Below are 17,780 nucleotides of genomic sequence, written 5' to 3'. Positions count from 1 at the left end.
TGCGTTGGAATCCTGGTTCTGCCATTTGCTAGCTTTGTGGCCTTGGGTAGATATTTCAGCGCTGAGCGTTAGCGTCTCTCTGTAAAGATGGGTAACTGTGGCCATTTTGCACATAGCACAGTGCCTAGAACCGAATAGTCATTCCTTTCTCCTCTTTGTTCCTTTCATTTTCTTCTCTTTTTCATTGGTGTTGTTCTTTACTGCCTGTGCTGATTCTGTTAACATTGTTTTAGAAACCAAGCCATTCCTGAATCCTGATGTAGCTAAGTATGGCTTTTCATTCTTATTTATCAATCGCACCTTCGCCCCATCAGCCTCCAGGAAAGAGCAAGGAGGTCGCAGATCTGCCTCTGGAGAGGAAAGGGGGCTGTTGGGAACCAGTGGGCCTCTCCAGCCCCGAGGCTCAGGGCCCCTATACCTTCTACTAATTATATAATCTGATTAGATAGTTAATTTTAGAAGTCTGGTCAGATTAAACCTTGATTTCACTGCAACCAGGGTTTATTTTTACTTTCCTTAAAGTAGTCCAAATTAACTTTTTAAAACAGGATAATGTTTGTAAAATTTTAAATGTTCCAAGCTCGCTTGCCAAAGTAAGTGAGTTTGGCAGCCGGATTGAGCGAAGGCCTGTTTTATTAGCAGCACTTCTTTTAGAGGCTTTTTTATGTTATAAATGAGCAGGTTTTAGAGTGTGCAGTGCCTCGTGGAATGCTTTGCACGGCCTGCAATACATTTCAGAATACAAGCTTTAGTCATCTTGTATTTTAACCATCAATGTCAAGAGACAATGCCCTTCTTATTTTATAAAATTAATTAATATAACATTTTGCCGTGAAGTAATATGTTCTTTACCCCCTTTCCATATTATTGCTTAGCAGGTACTGAGAGGGAAGAACAAAAAAGAAATGATTCAAATTTTCCTTTTTTCGTTGTGGTTAAAACTAAAGTTTAAAAAACGTAAACTATTTGGCAAACAATAAAAGGTAAATGTCATTGTTATGGATCAGCTACAGCTCTAATTCCAGGAAAAAGGCAATTATCTGTGATATCTTCTCCTCAAACTTCAGTGGATTGTTAAGTGTAATTTAAAAGAATTTATAGAACTTCATATTTATAGGAGAATTTTGATTGCTGTACTATTTTGTGTTCTTTTCAGGAAAATTGACTCTACAGAATTACATCTTTTTAAAAATATATTTTTATTCATTTCAGAGAGGAAGGGAGAGAGAGAGAGAGAGAAACATCAATGATGAGAGAGAATCATCAATCAGCTGTCTCCTGACCGCCCCCCACTGTCACCGAGCCTGTATCTGGGGCATGCGTCCTGACTGGGAGTCTGACTGGGACCTCCTGGTTCATAGGTCCTGGCTCAACCAACGAGTCACTCTGGCCGGGCTCTTTTTTTAAATAGACAAACCAGATAATCAACCAATTGCTTGGCGTTTGGGAATTTGAAATACAGCCGACTGCCTGGGGCATATTTGGAACCAAATATTTGTTGAATGAGTGATTACCCAAAATAAATAAATATATATATATGTATATATATATATCAGGAAACAATTTTTTTTAACTTACGGAGCTTAAACCCTCACAAAGTTAGATTAGTCACTGCCATTAGGCAGCTTATAGTCTAGGAAAGAGATGATCAAGGCAGAAATAACCACACTCTCTGAGGACCAAAATCAAAGTGTAGAGGCTCGGGGAGTCCCAAAAAGGAAAGGGGGGCATAGGAGAGCTTAGAGGAAGCATCAGGGGAGACATGAGCGGGGGGGGGGGGTGCTTTAAAAAAATAACAGGAGCCCAGCTGCCCAAAGTAAGGGGACCGGAGGCCTGGAGGCCATGAGAGGGGGAGCAAGTGGAGGCAGCCCGGCAGGCGGACTCCTGTGTCTGGAGGAGAGACCAGCGGAGGCCTCATGGGCACGGTGCCCCTTGGGTCAATCCCATTGGCCCAGTGATGGCAAACCTTTTGAGCTCGGCGTGTCAGCATTTTGAAAACCCTAACTTAACTCTGGTGCCGTGTCATATATAGAAATTTTTTGATATTTGCAACCATAGTAAAACAAAGACTTATATTTTTGATATTTATTTTATATACTTAAATGCCATTTAACAAAGAAAAATCAACCAAAAAAATGAGTTCGCGTGTCATAGGTTCGCCATCACCGCATTAACCCTTTGAAATCCATACGCGATAGTCAAGGAAGACTGCTCCCTAGAGTGCTAGAAACAGTGGGTTCCAAATGCTGAGTTTTCATTTACTTGTGTATTTATTAAGCATCTAAGTACTCTAAATGCAGGAATTACATACTTCTACCACCTTTGGTTCCTTGCTATTTCCCTACGCTTGTTGAGCCAATTTCTTTGTCCGAATGCATAGCTCCAGGGCCTAGCAAGGAGCCAGGTATCTAGTGAGCACTCAGCAAGTCATTATTGAATGAACAGAGGAAATATTTGAGTCCCAGTCAGGTCCTTCTTCGGCAGAGCTTGATTTGAGGCTGTTCTAATTTAATGCTGAAAATCAGGCCCCATTGGTCCAACGCCGTGAGATGTTTGCCGAACAGGAGGAGGTTCATCAGGCTTTGAGTCCTTCTGGAAGCTGTCTTATTACTGCTGTTTGAGTTCGTTTTGGGGATAGTCCATCCTGTCCTTTAACCCCCCCCCCCATCTCCCCAAATCACTTGGTTTCTAACTTTTTAAAAATTATAGCCTTACTAAGAGGAAAGAAGGAAGGTAGAGACCTGGTCCACTCCCCCGGTCCCTAAGCTGCTTTCTGATTTGATGCCGGTGCCGCTTTGAGGGATCCTGGGAGGGGCCGGGAGACGCCCGGGAGAGTCAGCGCCCAGTACCCTTTCTGTTTGCTCAGCGCGGGCACCTCCAGGGTATTTGCAGATCTGGTGTAAGTGACTCTGTAAGCAATCAGCAAGGTATCAAACGGGTGGATGAAACGGATCCCCGCATAAGAGTCTGGGCCTGCCTCCGTGCATGTGTGTTTATGCATGTAGAAGGTGGAATAGGATGAGAGGGCCAGGAGCAGGCGTCATGCCTCCCTCCGTGTGACTTTGCCGAGCCGTTGGCTTGGTTAAATCAGTTTGCTTTACCCCCATTGGACTGCTCAGGACGCGGAGAGTTGCCAAATGGCTTGCGATCCCAGCAGATGCTTTCTACGGGCATGGGAGCCATTTACTGCTTCCGAGCACTACTTGGTGCGTCCAGTCTAAGCAGCATGGGGACACTTACCGCATTCATTCCTCCAGACCTTTGTGCGGCTGTGGTCCCTTGGGCCAGCCCACTGCCCCTTCCTTAAACACTGCTTCCATGATGTCGCTCCTGTCCCTGCTCAGAAGTCTCCCATGGTTTCCCCGGACTCCTAGACCTGGCATCGAGGGTCCTGGCATGGCGTGTGTCTTGGGAAGAAGGGTGTTCAGGGGGAGGAATCTTGCAGCCCTGCTTAGGAACAAGTCAGAGCTCAGTGAGTAAGATTCCTGCAGTGCCTTTCCCCCCGCAGTCTAGGCGTTCAAACAGAAATCTGATCGATGACCGTGTCTTCGTTCTCACTGCTATTTAATTGACAGTTGGACTCAGATCATTATTTTGGTCCTGGCTGACACTAACTATTCTGGGTCTTGGCTTCTCAGGCATGCGTCTGGGACTTGGTTTTTCCGCTCTCAGCATTGATCGGCCTACCATCTTGGCCAGCAGAAACTGAAGCTGTTTCATTGTAAAGCTAGCCCTGGGGAGATTTATTTAAGTGTATTATTTGCTTGTTATAATGTTCCCCTCTAATGCAGAATTAAACCCTACATTAAGCTTCAAATTCTAGGGATTTTTTCCCCCCCTCTTACCCCAACTTCCTTCTCCCAAAGCTTAAAATTCTAGTGCCTGGGATTCTGGCTTGAGAAATTTGGACCTTGTTCCAGCATCCCATGCTCTTAAGTTAGTTAAGTTTAATAAGATTTTTCTGGCTTTCTTATGAGCTTTTCTTGGATCTCTTATTAGCGATTATTCACATCTTATTAAGAGAAGTCTAACCTGTGTGCGTGTTTAGCATGTTTTGTACAGGGCTCGCAGCAGCAGTCCGGCAGGGAGCGGCTCGAGCTTAAGGCCAAGCACTTTATAATCGAGTGTACGTTTAAAATGTGGCACGGGGTGCGGGGGTGGGGTGGTGGGGAGGTGGGGGCAAGAGACTGGGGGACGGGGGTGGGGGGGGAGCTGCTTGCTCTAAAACCTCCACCCAAACCATGCGGCCTTCACCTCCTGGCTGGCGAAGAAGGTTTTCTTTTAACCCAGGCTACTTTGCAGCCATTTCAAAAATATTTTGAATTAGCCAGTTGTCCTTTGCAGAATTCCAATTGCTTTAAACGGTTTCTTTAAAAAAATAAATAAATAAAAAGGGCACACTTAGCCTCCTCTTTGAGGGTGTGCCTCGTGCAGGGCCTGAGCCATGTGGTCTGTTGACCTTTGGGGCTGCCCCTCCCCCTCCCCCTTGTAAGTGGTGGAGACAAAATGTGTTTGAAAAGGAATTTCCCATGCCCTGCTTCCCTCACCTCTCCGGGGCGCAGAATAGCTGCCCTTTAACTAGTGATCTGCCAGACCTCGGAGCTCTCCTCGTTTCCAGGAGAAATAATTAATAATAGAAGAGGAAGTGACGCCCCTCCCCCATGCTCATCCAGTTTTGTCTGACACAATTCCTTTCTTGTTTCCCGAAATAACTGGGGGGGAAATAGCACCATTTTCTTTTATTTATTTATTTTTTTGCTTGCTTTGCTTCTTAGGCCCAAGCTCTGCTAAGAATAGAAAAAAGTCTTTTAACTTATATTGGAACTCAAGCTGTTTGTTCCATGAGCATTTGATTTGTTCCAGCTTGAAGGGGTTTTGAGTCTGAGTGGGCCGGACAGACTCACGTACATTGCACACAAAGCATTCTTTGGAATCCTGGTATCTTTCTTTTGCCAGCGAGTTTGGTTAAGTTGGCTTGGGGCTTTATAAATACGTGCAAAAGGCACATTTTTGTCATTTTCACTGCAGTCTTTTATCACGTCTCGGCGATATTCTTAGTGTCTCTAGAGGGATATTGCAAATTATTTAACAGCTGAGTTGGAGGGGTGTTTTCTGAGCTGATCAATAGCCACTGAATGCTTAGGAGGGCTTTGCAGTAGATCGAAGTGAAGGGCTAGCAGGCTCGCCTCCTCCTCGGGGAGTTTCTCCGTAAAGCCAACTCCACTCTGAGCTGCCACCGACCCGGGGTTTATAGAGAGAGTTTATTTACATATGTTTTTCTTGATTTGAAGAGAGCAGAGTTAGGTTGCATTTCTCTCGGGATCTAAAAAGGAGAGCGTTTGTGACCTGGTCCATTGTGCACATCCTGGATTATTCGCCTTCTCCCTGTGTCCCTGTCCGCCTGTCGCCTTCCTGTTTTGGTGCTTTACTGCTCGCTGCTCAACAAGGGGGAGGGGCATTGGAACTTCCAGGAGGCACAAGAGATGACAAAGGGGTGATTTAAAGACGCTGGGGAAGTGCGGGGCTGTCCCGAGGCAGCCTTCCTTAGGGAAGACGGTAACGCATCTTCGTCCCTCTGCCAAAGATGTTCTCGAACAAGTGAGCCAAGATGATGAAAAGATTTAAGTTTTCCATATGGAAGAGCCAGATTCGGGGCCAGGAAGAAGGAACAGAAACGTGTTCTGAACATTTTTGACAAGAAAGAGCTCTTGGATTCTACATATGAGAGCCTTTCCCTCCCAAATACCGCGGCGGAAGCCAGGTTCTGGGAAAAGGGACTGTGCTCAGTTGACTTAGGATTGAATGTGAGTTTACTTTGCACATAGTCTGTGTACACGGCGAGCACGCGGGGTCTTGCTGTAACCCCACTGCCCTGGGGGTTCCCACTGTTGCTCTGTTAGGAGGTTGTTCTGAATGAGCAGAAAGGCTTGTGAAATTTCCTTTCAGGTTTTTTGTTCTAGATCAGCGGTTCTCAACCTGTGGGTTGCGACCCCTTTGGGGGTCGAATGACCCTTTCACAGGGGTAGCCTAAGACCATCGGAAAACACATATATAATTACATATTGCTTTTGTGATGAATCACTATGCTTTCATGATGTTCAATTTGTAACAATGAAATTGGGGGTCACCACAACATGAGGAACTGTATTAACGGGTCGCGGCATTAGGAAGGTTGAGAACCACTGTTCTAGATTACAATTTAGCAGGTGCGCGTCCTTGGGGAACTAAAGTTCTCATATTTGGTTGGGGCCCATTAATAATCTCATCTGATCTTTCATTAACCGGAATTGTCTTCAAGTAGCAGATGCAAGAATAACGCTCTAAATTACCCACCAGTTTTCTAAAGGGAATTAGGATGTCCTCCATACTCCGGCGTGGGACTTGCCCATCCTGAAGCCAGAATGACCAAAGCAGTGTGATTCTGTGAGAAGAACTGGATCAGAGGGTCCGCGAGGACAGATGAAACCTGAGTCAGTGAGCCCCTGGGCGGCTCCGCAGGCTCCACTCTCCAATGCGGCCGGGCCAACACTGTGACTCCCGACAAGCAGGGTGTCCTAGGCAGCCCTTGCCAGGAAGCAGGACCGCAGAAAGCGGGTCTCCTATTCCCATTCCTCCCAGTTTCCCCAGGCTGGCTAACCAGACGGGCCCCAGCCAACGGGCCCCAGCCACCCGAGAGATTAGGTTCCCACTGTGGCAGTCCCGGCAGGACCAGTCAGAGCCCGCACTTGTCCCAACCATCACTGAGCTCAAGGGAGCAGCTCTTGCTAGACGGCACCACACCACAGCGTGGGGGCTCGGCCAGACCGTGGAATTCAGTGTCTTGGCTGCACAGGGCGCCACAATCGGCGCACCATTGTCACAATATCAGATGCCACGGGTTTTATGAAAATGGGTTTTTGGATTCTGCTTTTCTCCATAAAACGGGGCTTTACAGAAGATGATACCTGGCGCCTCTCAAAGGCCCAGTAAGTGAAACAGGGCAGACTGGCGTCTGGATCAAGGATGGCTCTTTGCTTGTAAAAGAAGTCTTAGGAATTACTAACAGAACTTAAAATGCACGTCCAGAAAGTCATGGCGAAAAACATGCCACAAACCAGGGCAAAAATACTGGCCACCATTGTGATGTCTGAGCTCTCATCCAGACCTCTTTTAAATAAACAGGAAACATAGACGTACATAAGCAAAAGAGACATGAAGAAATGTGTGTGTGCGCTAGTTATGTGCTGTAAGTAATGGTAAAAGAATGGGACATCATACAGCTAATAAAAATCATGTTTTCAGATTTTAATTACATGGCAGAAAGCTCATTATCCAGATGGATAACACTTGAGACTATGACCCTAATTGTGCATCTTTAATGTGTATATTTAGGCACAAGGGGTAAAATACTGAAAGGAATTAGATCAAAGAGAGGTTAGATCTGTGTAGCGAGAGTTAGGGTGATTTTTTTTTCTTTATAATTTTCTGCATTTTCAGACTAAAAAAATGAATGTGTGTTTTAATCAGAAAACAAAACCAACATTAAAACAAAATTGATCTCATTAAAGCTTGGCTCCACCTTTAAAAATTAAAATTCATGTTTGAGAATGGGAAAACATTAAGCAAAAAAGTTGATCAAAGATCTTAAATAAATAAGTACAACAATAAGAAGAGCCCTGGCTGGTGTGGCTCAGCTGGTTGAGTGTCATTCTGGGCACCAAAAGGTCGCCAGTTCGATTCCCAGGTCAGGCACATGCCCAGGTTTGGGGCTCGATCCCTGGTAGGGGGCATGCACGAGGCAACCAATTGATCTTTCTCTCTCTCATTGATGTTTCTCTCTCTCTCTCTCTCTCTCTCTCTAAAGTCAATAAAAAGCATTTATATATGTATATATATAGATTTTTTTTTTTAAAATAAAGATTTTTTTCTGCCTTTCTTAGATAGTGGATGGGAAACTCGGGAAAGAGGCTCTGGAAATTTAAAAACAACTCTTTTCACTTGAGCACGCTCTCCTGTTTGCTCTTCTGGTGAAACCCTTTGGGCTGGTGCAATAGACGAGTCCTGACCACTTCTTACCACGAGCGTCTTTGATGACCTGGCCCCGCTGCCTACAGCGCTTCTTCCTCCTTTGTCACCTGCTGGTACAGAGGTGTTCCTGGCATCCCGTCCATCAGCCTCCTGTGCATCTAAGCTAACAGACAGGGAACTCGGCCCTCTCCTCCCACCAGCACTTTTTCATTAAACCATTTGTCTGGCCATGTAAAACACGTCTCTAACTATTCATGCAAAGAGCCAGCATTACTTTTCAGAGCATTTTAAGACACTAGTTCTTACCTCCCTTACAGAAGGACTATTTTTATTGATTGTTCACATGGAATATTTCAATATAGAATTTTGATGGGAGAACCTGGCTTCTTCACTTTTGCCTAGCAGTGTGTTAAAATAATTATGATCTGAAATTTCACAGGAGAAGACAGTCGAATTTCACAGCAGGAGAAGACCTTAGAAATAATTTAATCCAACTCTCTTTATTTTACAGATGAGGATGAACCCCCATTTAATAACAGGTCTTCTCTTCCTGTGGTCTCTTTAATATATTCTCCTTAGAATAAGTTCCTAAACTTTGGAGTGGCATTTGGGCATCATTGGCATATATCATAGTTTTGGGGGTTGCAAACAGAATCTACACTGTTGTGAAATGAATACATTGAATTTAAGGTTTTAGCCAAGCTGTTCCGGAAGTAGAGTGTCACAGGGGCTCCACTACAGCCTGAGAACATGTGGTCACACCCTGGGGGGAGGGGGGAGTCCTCATTTTTCTTCAGAAAATCCTCAGTTGTCCTCAGTCTCAGATTCTCTTTTTTAACCTCAGACTTTTGGCTGAGAAAATCCTTTTCTATCAGTATTATTTTTATAAAATCTGGGTTCGAGTTTTGCTTTGATCTTTACTTATGAAAGCTTTTGGTGTTTGCTTGGAATACCTACATTTAATTTTTATGCTAACGGAGGACTATGAGAAAATGTAGGTAAGGAAGAAAAATCAATTCACTAGATATTGTTGTTCTTAAAAGCATAACTAAAGAATTTCTGTAGACGGGGAGGGAATAGTCTGTCCTCCCTGGCTAGTAAAATGAAGATATCACAGCAGCTGCAGAGTATTGGTTTCACTGTTGGAATTCATTTTGATACAGTGGATTTTTATTATTTTTTTAACTCCCCCCAATGTGGGTTTTTTTTTAATAGCAGGTGTGACTTTTAACCTTCCAAACTGAAATTGTACAATGGCGAGTAATTTTGAAGGGGCAAAATAATCCAAAATATGTGGGAAAGGAATTGGAAGAAAGATTAGTAATCTTTCCATGTAATTTTGAGCTCAAATAATGGCTCTTACATTGAACAAAATAGAGACATGTTATACTAAAAATTGAGAACTGGCAAATGTTAGAGGAGAAGATAATTGGCAAGTTTATAAATTACGATGGTTTATACTTTTAATCTCTGGTCTAATTGATGGAGGCCTTGTCTTAATAAAATAGATAACTTAAATGTATTTTCAGAAATGCAAATTATCTTCACTGAGGTTATAATTAATATATAAACTCTTATGTATATAATTTGTACAGTTGGTAATGAAAATGCAAAACATTTTACTATTTTATAGATAAGATCCATAAAACTTTGAAAGTGGAGATATGTGTGTATCTTCCTTATTTTAATAAAATAAATGAAATATATTTGTTGAATAAGCCCCCAAAATGTACTTAAAAACCAATCGTTTGGACAACCTCCTTGTGTTGTAATCCAAATTGTCATGAACTTCACTTCCGTAGGCACTGCCACTATTTTTAATTCATTATATAAATAGGCATTAAATGTCGCTTTCAGCATTTCTAATTGTACTTAAGGTACCTCATTATAGGTAAATATTAAACAACAGTGAGTGTGGAAATTGTTATAATATACGTAGATATATAAATCTTGGTTTATCCAAAATTTCATCAGAATATTTTTCTTGTAACACCATGAATAGTTCTGACCGTTGATACTCATAGTTTTGATTCACATGTTCATAAGATTCTCAGAAGCTTTCTGAGTCATTAAAGGTAGACTTAGTCTTTTCCACTTTCTCTCTCGGCACTGTAGACCTGGGCCACTGGAGCAGCTCCCAACCTCGTCTCCGTGTCTGTATGTTTCCCTTTCTAGTTCATCCTGCCCATTGCCACCAGGTCGTTCATCCTAAACAGTGTTTTCATCAAGAGACTGTAGCAGCTTCCTATTTCTATTACCCATTCTAGTCTCCTGCTCCCCCCACCCTCACCCCCACTGCGACTCCAACAAGCCTCCCTCCTCCCTCTTCCCTCTCAGGAAGGCCTGGTGATGTAGCTACACTGCCCTGCAGTGCTGTTTAACAGAAGTTTGGCACTAATATTTATTTCCTTTCCCTCTCCCTCCTGTTCATCCATCTGAAGCCCACCTGTCCTTTAAGACCTAGCTCAAATTCTACTTCTTACGTCAAGTTCAGGGCTACTCTTCGGACCACTCTGTTCCAGTATCACCTCCCTGTGCCCCATTCACTGAATGTTTGTCCTACACCTTTAAGTTCTGATGGTCCTTGTATCACTCTCCAGTTGTTTCTTGCCTGGATGTCACATTTTCCTGGCAGATCATCCCAGGCAGTGGTTCAAGCTCTGACCATGCAGCTCTATTCCAAGCCCCACTGAGCCAGACCCTGGGGAGGAGCCTGGAAACCCCTGCTTTAATAAGCTCCCCAGGTGATTCCAGTGATGATCACATCACTTGGTGTCACTTCAACTGTGCAGTAAATCAGCTGACAGAATGAACTGTAGATTTTGTATTAAAGGTATTTTTTAAGTTTTTTGAAAGCTTATGATCCGTGTGTAGTGTTACTCCTTTTCAGTCTATTTTAGTTAGCCAGGGTGCCCCATTCTCCCCAAATCATTATCAGTGAGAGACACTTTCAAATAAAATATTTCAGCCACATGTACATAAATGAGTACGCACATATGCAATTTCCCTTTATAACAATTCTTTTCGCTTCTTTTTTTTTTTTTTTTAAATATATTTTATTGATTTTCTACAGAGAAGAAGGGAGAGGGATAGAAAGTCAGAAACATCGATGAGAGAGAGATCGATCAGCTGCCTCCTGCACTCCCCCCAGTGGGGACGTGCCCGCAACCACGGTACATGCCCTTGACCGGAATCGAACCCGGGACCCTTGAGTCCGCAGGCCGACGCTCTATCCACTGAGCCAAACCGGTTCGGCTTCGCTTCTTAATTATACAAATAATTAATGAATATAGTCTCACGAAGAATTTAAAGATACAAAAACTTACTCTTGGTTTCTTCTCCCATGTCAGACAGGGCTATCGATTTGCCATCTTCTCTTTCGAATTTTTAAAAGATTTGCTAAATTTCTTTTCTAAGATTTACTAGTAAAAAGTGCTTGGTATTTATTAGATGATCTGTAAAGATTAGTCCTCCACTCCCAACCTTTTCCTCCTGCCTCCTAGGTTATTTTATATTTTGTGTAGTCGTTGGGACGCTGTTCATATCAACAGTTTCAGACGTCACCATGACCAGTACTTTGACTCAACATCCCTTGGCATTCAGGAAACGCAACGCACAAGTGGTTGTGGTTATTGTTGTTCTTCAGGTCACTGGGCAAGACCAGAAGCATGTAGACCTGGTGCATGAAAGATGGATTAGCGGCCAGGCTGAGCATGTCCCAGGCCTCCTGTGTCATCCTCGAGGCTGAACCCAAGGGTGCCAGTGGTCATTCATGCAAACCCTTCACGGTGAAGAATGGTGGTGGTTTTGTTGGAAATCTTTTCAAGAATGCTCACTGAAGTGTGGGTTCTTTATTTCCAAACGCTTTCTTCCTACCGTGTCAGCACTGAACCCGAGTTATCACTTGCAGGATGTGCATGAAAAGGCAACAGGGCCCAATCCCATGGGAGTGTTGCGACTAAGACATGCTACCTGGAGCGCTTGTTTACCTAAGTTTGGTTACTGGTTCAGAACCATACAAAGCTGTTTTTTCCAGAGCTTTGATTCTCCCGCGTGCTGGGCAGAGCCAGCTGGAATTGGTGCAAGCTGATACCGTCCCTCCTCAAGTTGTGATATTAATCCCGCAGCTCTGTCCACAGTAGAGCTCTCTAGACGAGGGACATGTCTTCATGTTTCAGCACTCCATTTCCCTCGCCCTTCAGTCTCCCACGCTCTCCTCAAAGATTATTAAAAGAGAGAGAAACGGTGAGGAAGCAGACCATTGGTAGCTTTTTAATTTTTTTTTTCTGTTTCTTGTTAACGTTTTCCCTCCCATACAACTTACTTCTGGTTATTACCTTTAAAAAATTTCCCTTGCCTCTATCTGCCCCAGTGCCCCTCATCATGTCAAGTTCCTTTTTTCTGAGAACTTGACAGGCTCATTAGCTATTCCCTTGACATACCCCAGCTCACTGGTCACCGGAGTAGTGAAGCCGGGGTCCTGAGCTGCTGTGACAGTTCTCAGCGGGGCAGTGCCAGAGGCCAGTGATTCCTCATCACGAGTCCCGGGTTCGTAAGTGCTTCATTGACTTACCTTCTTAGGCAGAGTTGAGCTTAGCCCTGTAACAATGTCACTGTCACGCACTCTCACACAGAGACGCTTTCTTGAGTGGGAGAGAGAGGCTGACACTCCGCCTAGGCCTCCGGGGATGGTGCCCAGCCGGCTCATCTGCGCCCAGCCTGTGGGGGAGGGTCCTGGACCTGCCAGTGTCACCCCTGAAGACCTAACTGAAGTGCAGGCCGACGTGCCCACCCGAGGTTTTTACTGTTTGCTTTCTGGTGTGTGTTTTGACCGGATGGTATTAAAGGGTGAAAGAACCCTGGGAAAACATTGTTTCTCTCTATAACAGAAGTTAGATTTATTTGTCTGTTTTTACGAGCTTTTATTGTCTGCGTAAGCCCGAAGTCAGTGTGGGAAATCACCTGCAGCTTTTATTAGACAGGTATTAAACGCTGCAAGTGGAAAGATTTCACAGACGGAGGAAGACTCCCCTTGAGGGGTGAAAGTGTGCGGTGGGCTCCTGCCTGCTGCTTTCTCAGATGTTTTCCGCGGAGGTTGAAAGGGGAGAATGGAAGATAACACAGGGCGAATCAAAGGGCTCTCGTGTCTCACCTGTAGTTGTGGTTTGGGTGTTCCCAACATCTGCTTGTCATGTCCATTAGTACAAACACTTCAAAGGGATCCAGTGTTTTCCCAGGAGGGATCTTTGTGGGAACCTCAATTTTCCTTTCTCAATCGATGTCGACAATCTCCACTTAGGGTCTCAAGTTGAACATAAAATGAAGTCGTTACTCAAGCAGAAAGAATGCGATGAATCCATAGTTTCTGTCTCTGAGGAGTAAACTAGTCACAGATCCATGACTTTCTCAGGGAAAAAAAAGCAACAACAAGATAGCAGCGCGACATAGGGAGAAATAGAATATTTACATTTGTTACAACCCAGAATGTGTATCATAAAATATTCCTTTGCAGATGCAGATCTTTTTATAGCCTGTCCCGGTGGTTCTGAGATCACTTTCGACCTACAGATAGCAAATCTCTTGCCCTCCCAGGATTCTTCCAGAAGGCGAGAGAAGTGAAATGCTGACTATAGACGTTAAGCTTTTATGTCCTGGTGCTTTATTTCTGATGGTTTTTCTTTTTCTTTTCTTTTTTTTCCAGACCATCCAGACCTTTCAAGTTACCAAAAAGGTACAGTAATCGGATCATTTTATTAAATAACAATCTTGCCTGCATGCTTTCCCCTCCTCGCATTTTCTCCACGTTTTGCTGCTGTTTCCACCTTCCTCGTTCATAGTTTGTGGTTTTCATCTCCAGGTGGCTTTCTGGCCTTATCCTGTTTGTGTTTCCTCGCTCACATTGGCCCAATATTTTGCTCTCCTTTCTGTAATGGATTGATTGGCCTCTCATTGAGAAGAGAGACACATAATATTGTGCCACCTCCCATGGCTGGAATTCATGGCATTTTTTTCCAAATACATTGGTTGTATTTCTCCCTAAGAATTCCGTTGCCCTATTAAGGTGGAGAAGACTCTTTTGCATGAAAATGTCAAAGTTTTACCTTTCCAGGGGAAGAGCAAAATTTTAAATGGATACGAGTTTCTGAACAAGCGGTCTTGTCTCATCAGATGTCCTTGAACATTATGGTTCCAGGTGTAATATGATTACATCGTAAGAAACGCAAAGCCATCTTTGAAAATCACTTGCTAAAAATGCTCAGATGCGATAGCTCTGGAGCCTGCCATGGAAGAGTTGCCTGTCTACATAAATGACTACACAAATTTTAATATGAGCAAATTCCCCTTCCATTTAAAAAATACTTATTTTTTAAAATGTTGGTAAAATAGGCACAGCATAAACTTTACTATTTTAACCATTTTTAAGTGTTCAGTTCTGTGGCATTAAGTACATTCATGTTATTATGCGGCCGTCGCCACCACCCGTCTCCAGAACTTTTTTCATCTTGCAAAGCTGTAACTCCACCCTCCAGCCCCTAACAACCCCAGCTCTTCTTTCTGTCTCCATGAATTACACGCCTCTATTACCTCATCTCAGTGGGACCAGGCAGTGTTTTGTGTGATTTCATCACAGGCTGATTCCACTCCGCATACTGTCCTCAGGGTTCATCCATGTAGCACGTGTCAGAATTCCCCTCCTTTTAAAAAGCCGAATGCTATTCCATTGTATGCATATACTACATTCTGTTTATCCATTTTTGTGAAAAAAAATAAAGGGAAGAGGTTATATCAGTAAAGATGGCATATTAAGAAGGTGAATTTTCGCCGAAACCGGTTTGGCTCAGTGGATAGAGTGTCGGCCTGCGGACTGAGAGGTCCCGGGTTCGATTCCGGTCAAGGGCGCGTGCCTGGGTTGCGGGCATATCCCCAGTGGGAGATGTGCAGGAGGCGGCTGATCGATGTTTCTCTCTCATCGATGTTTCTAACTCTCTATCTCTCTCCCTTCCTCTCTGTAAAAAATCAATAAAATATATTTTAAAAAAAAAAAAGGTGAATTTTCTTTTTCTTTTTCTTTTTTTCTTTTTTTTTAGAAATACTAGAGCCTTCTCAAGTGACCAACATTTTGCATTTTGGAAAAATGTGTCCATATTTTTTTCTGTTAGATTGGTATTTTTTCAAATCCTCATTTCTTTTCAGTGTTTGTAAATATAAATGCAACTTCTTTGAAAAAGCCTTTCCTGGCCCCACCCTCGCTGGGAGGAGTCACATGCATTTCGCCCCTCCCTTCGAAAACCCCTCTCTGCTTTCCTGGTTTTGTGGGTGTTCGTGCACCTGATTTTCTGTATTAGGTGCTAAGTTCGGTGAGGGCAAGACCCACGTCTGCTAGTTTTATATTCCCAGAATGCCCTGTGCGTTACTATGTAAATCTAATTGCTTCACAAGAAAGGCTTCTTTATCCTGTTTTCTTTCGTGACATTTCTCGAGTTTCCCTCATTCCTCTCACTAAATTGCTAGTTGATGCCACTGGATTTGTAGGTAAAAACGCTTAACTTCTGGTTTATTAGAAAGAAAATGGATCCCTTTAAAATGGGAAACCTGTGATTACTAACGTTTTGAAGTGCTCATCTTTAGAGGACAAGAGGAATAAGGAGGAGTTACTGAGGGAAGTAGAAAGGGAGAAACCGAAGATGCCGTTTTTAGGAAGAGAGGGGTAGCTAGAGGGTTAAATATGGCCGAGGTCAGGACACAGGGAAACCAAGACCAGCGAGTTGATTCATCAGGGCAGTTTCAGGAGAGCCATGAGCACAAGGTCCAGGCTAGAAGAGGGTTCGGGACCGGGTGGTTGGTCAGGAAGAGGGGGCCTCAGGTCCAAGGCACTTACCACTCGGCAGCGTGGCCGGCTGCTCGGAAGGGAAAGGGAGAAAGCAAAGTGTTTCCGGAAAGGCTTTGGGGTGGTGGGGGCGGGGCGGGCGGGGCAGAAAAACGTCCTTGTGAGCTAAGGGAAAATATGCTGGGAGGGTCTTGCTGTAATAAAGGCCCATTTTCAAGAGGCCCCCTATGATGTCACTTGAACAATAAGTTTGCCCTATTAGACACTTTATTCATTTATTTTCTTTTTTATCCTCACCCGAGGATATGTTCATTGATTTAGAGAGAGAGAGAGAGAGAGAGAGAGAGAGAGATCTGTTGCCTCCCACACGCGTCCCTCCTCTTCCAGTGGGGATCGAACCCACAACCTTTAGGTGTATGGGACGATGCTCCAACCAAAACCAACTGAGCCCCACCCGGCAGGGGCTTAGTTTATTTATTTTCACTGTTATTTCTGATGTGGTTGCAGAGTAACCCAATGATAAGGTGGCTGCGAATCTATGCGTATATCTGAGGGACCTCCCATTGGGCGCTCGTGAAAACGCCAGCGTGGCAGTAACAGCCTGGACCGGGATGCCAGGCCCGTGCCACCCACTCAGATCCACAGCTCACCACGAGCACATGTTCACTCAGCTCCTTCCGTTCCCTCACCCTGTGGAAGGAGGAGAGGCCTGAAGGTCTGTGCACGGCCTGGCCTCGCTCTGGGTGGGGCTGTGGGCCCTCATCAGGGACAACTGTCACCTGGCCGTTCACTGGAGAGGTCTGCCTGCTGCAGCCACGTGTTACGGTTGAGGGCTGCATCTTCAGTCTAAGGATGTCCACAATCAGAACGGGCAGGTGAAAGACAAGCACTGTGGGACATGTAGATGTGCAGAACATACAACAGTGAAAGGACTGGTCCCTTTTTTAAAATACTTTTTATTGATTTCAGAGAGAGGGAGGGAGGAGGAGAGAGATAGAAATATCAATGATGAGAGAGAATCATGGATCTGCTGCCTTCTGGGGATTGATCCTGCAACCCGGGCATGTGCCCTGACCGGGAATTGAACGCGCGACCTTTTGGTTCCCGGGTCAGTGCTCAACACTGAGCCACACCGGCCGGGCAGGAGTGGTCTTTTTTGAAAATTCTTCCATTGTACACGTGGTCCCCTTTCCAAAGAAAATAATGTTCAAGTGCCTTATTCTTTAAACTTGGTTAGAATATATACCTTGAACCGGGACTTGCCAGGAGTGGAATTAGCAAGATTTCACAGGCCCTTTAATTTCCTTTATGTCCCCACCTCCCTGCGTCACTCGGTTTCCATCTTAATATCACACCCCTGTCTGCCTTTCACATTGTGCTCGACACTCGTGTCCCCTCGTGGTGCCCAGGGCCTGGGGAGCGGAAGGCGCACAACCCCCCCAGCAGCACCATGGTCCTTAGGAGGCCTTCCCGCTGCTGCGGCCTCCGGATGCGGACTGCCTGTCTCTCTCTGAACAGCTGTCCCCGGCAAGGGTGGCGCCTGAAACATCTGGTGAGGGGGGTGGTGGTGGAGTCAGGTGAAAGGCGGGGACATGTATGTAAAAGGCAGCACATGTGTGTCGTGGGTAGCGGCGCGGCCAAATCAAAACCAAATGCTGTCAAGGGAGGGGAAGCGGCACTTGCAGCGGGTCTTTTAAGGTGGCTGCGCATGTGCGTGCAGAGTTTTCGAGAACACCAGACAAAAAGCCATTATAGGGATGCATTAAACCACAGTATGAAAGCGAAGCCGTTGGAGGCCCACTGCCCTCTATTGATAACGTGCTTGTAGGTAAAAATGAGTAACTTCTGGTTCATTTGAAAGAAAATGGATCCATTTAAAACAGGGTCCCGGGAGTCATTGTGGAAGCCCGGGGCATTTTCACTTCGCAGGGCTGATCTTTTAAAG

General features: G+C 44.7%; 1 protein-coding gene across 10 annotated transcripts in view; it reads left to right on the top strand.

Moving 5' to 3' along the window:
- Positions 1–17,780, top strand: part of DISP1 (dispatched RND transporter family member 1) — a 115,267-nt gene that overhangs the window by 78,523 nt on the left and 18,964 nt on the right. For all 10 annotated transcript variants that reach the window (XM_036354720.1, XM_036354724.1, XM_036354727.1 and 7 more), the window contains one exon: positions 13,709–13,738. In XM_036354720.1, coding sequence (XP_036210613.1) covers positions 13,709–13,738 — 30 coding nt within the window. The remainder of the gene's footprint in view (positions 1–13,708; positions 13,739–17,780) is intronic.

The sequence above is a fragment of the Myotis myotis genome, unplaced genomic scaffold (genome assembly GCF_014108235.1).
Source record: "Myotis myotis isolate mMyoMyo1 unplaced genomic scaffold, mMyoMyo1.p scaffold_m19_p_21, whole genome shotgun sequence".
Classification (NCBI taxonomy): domain Eukaryota; kingdom Metazoa; phylum Chordata; class Mammalia; order Chiroptera; family Vespertilionidae; genus Myotis; species Myotis myotis.
Note: the sequence above shows the minus strand (reverse complement) of the source record. Positions and strands in the feature narration are given on the sequence as shown.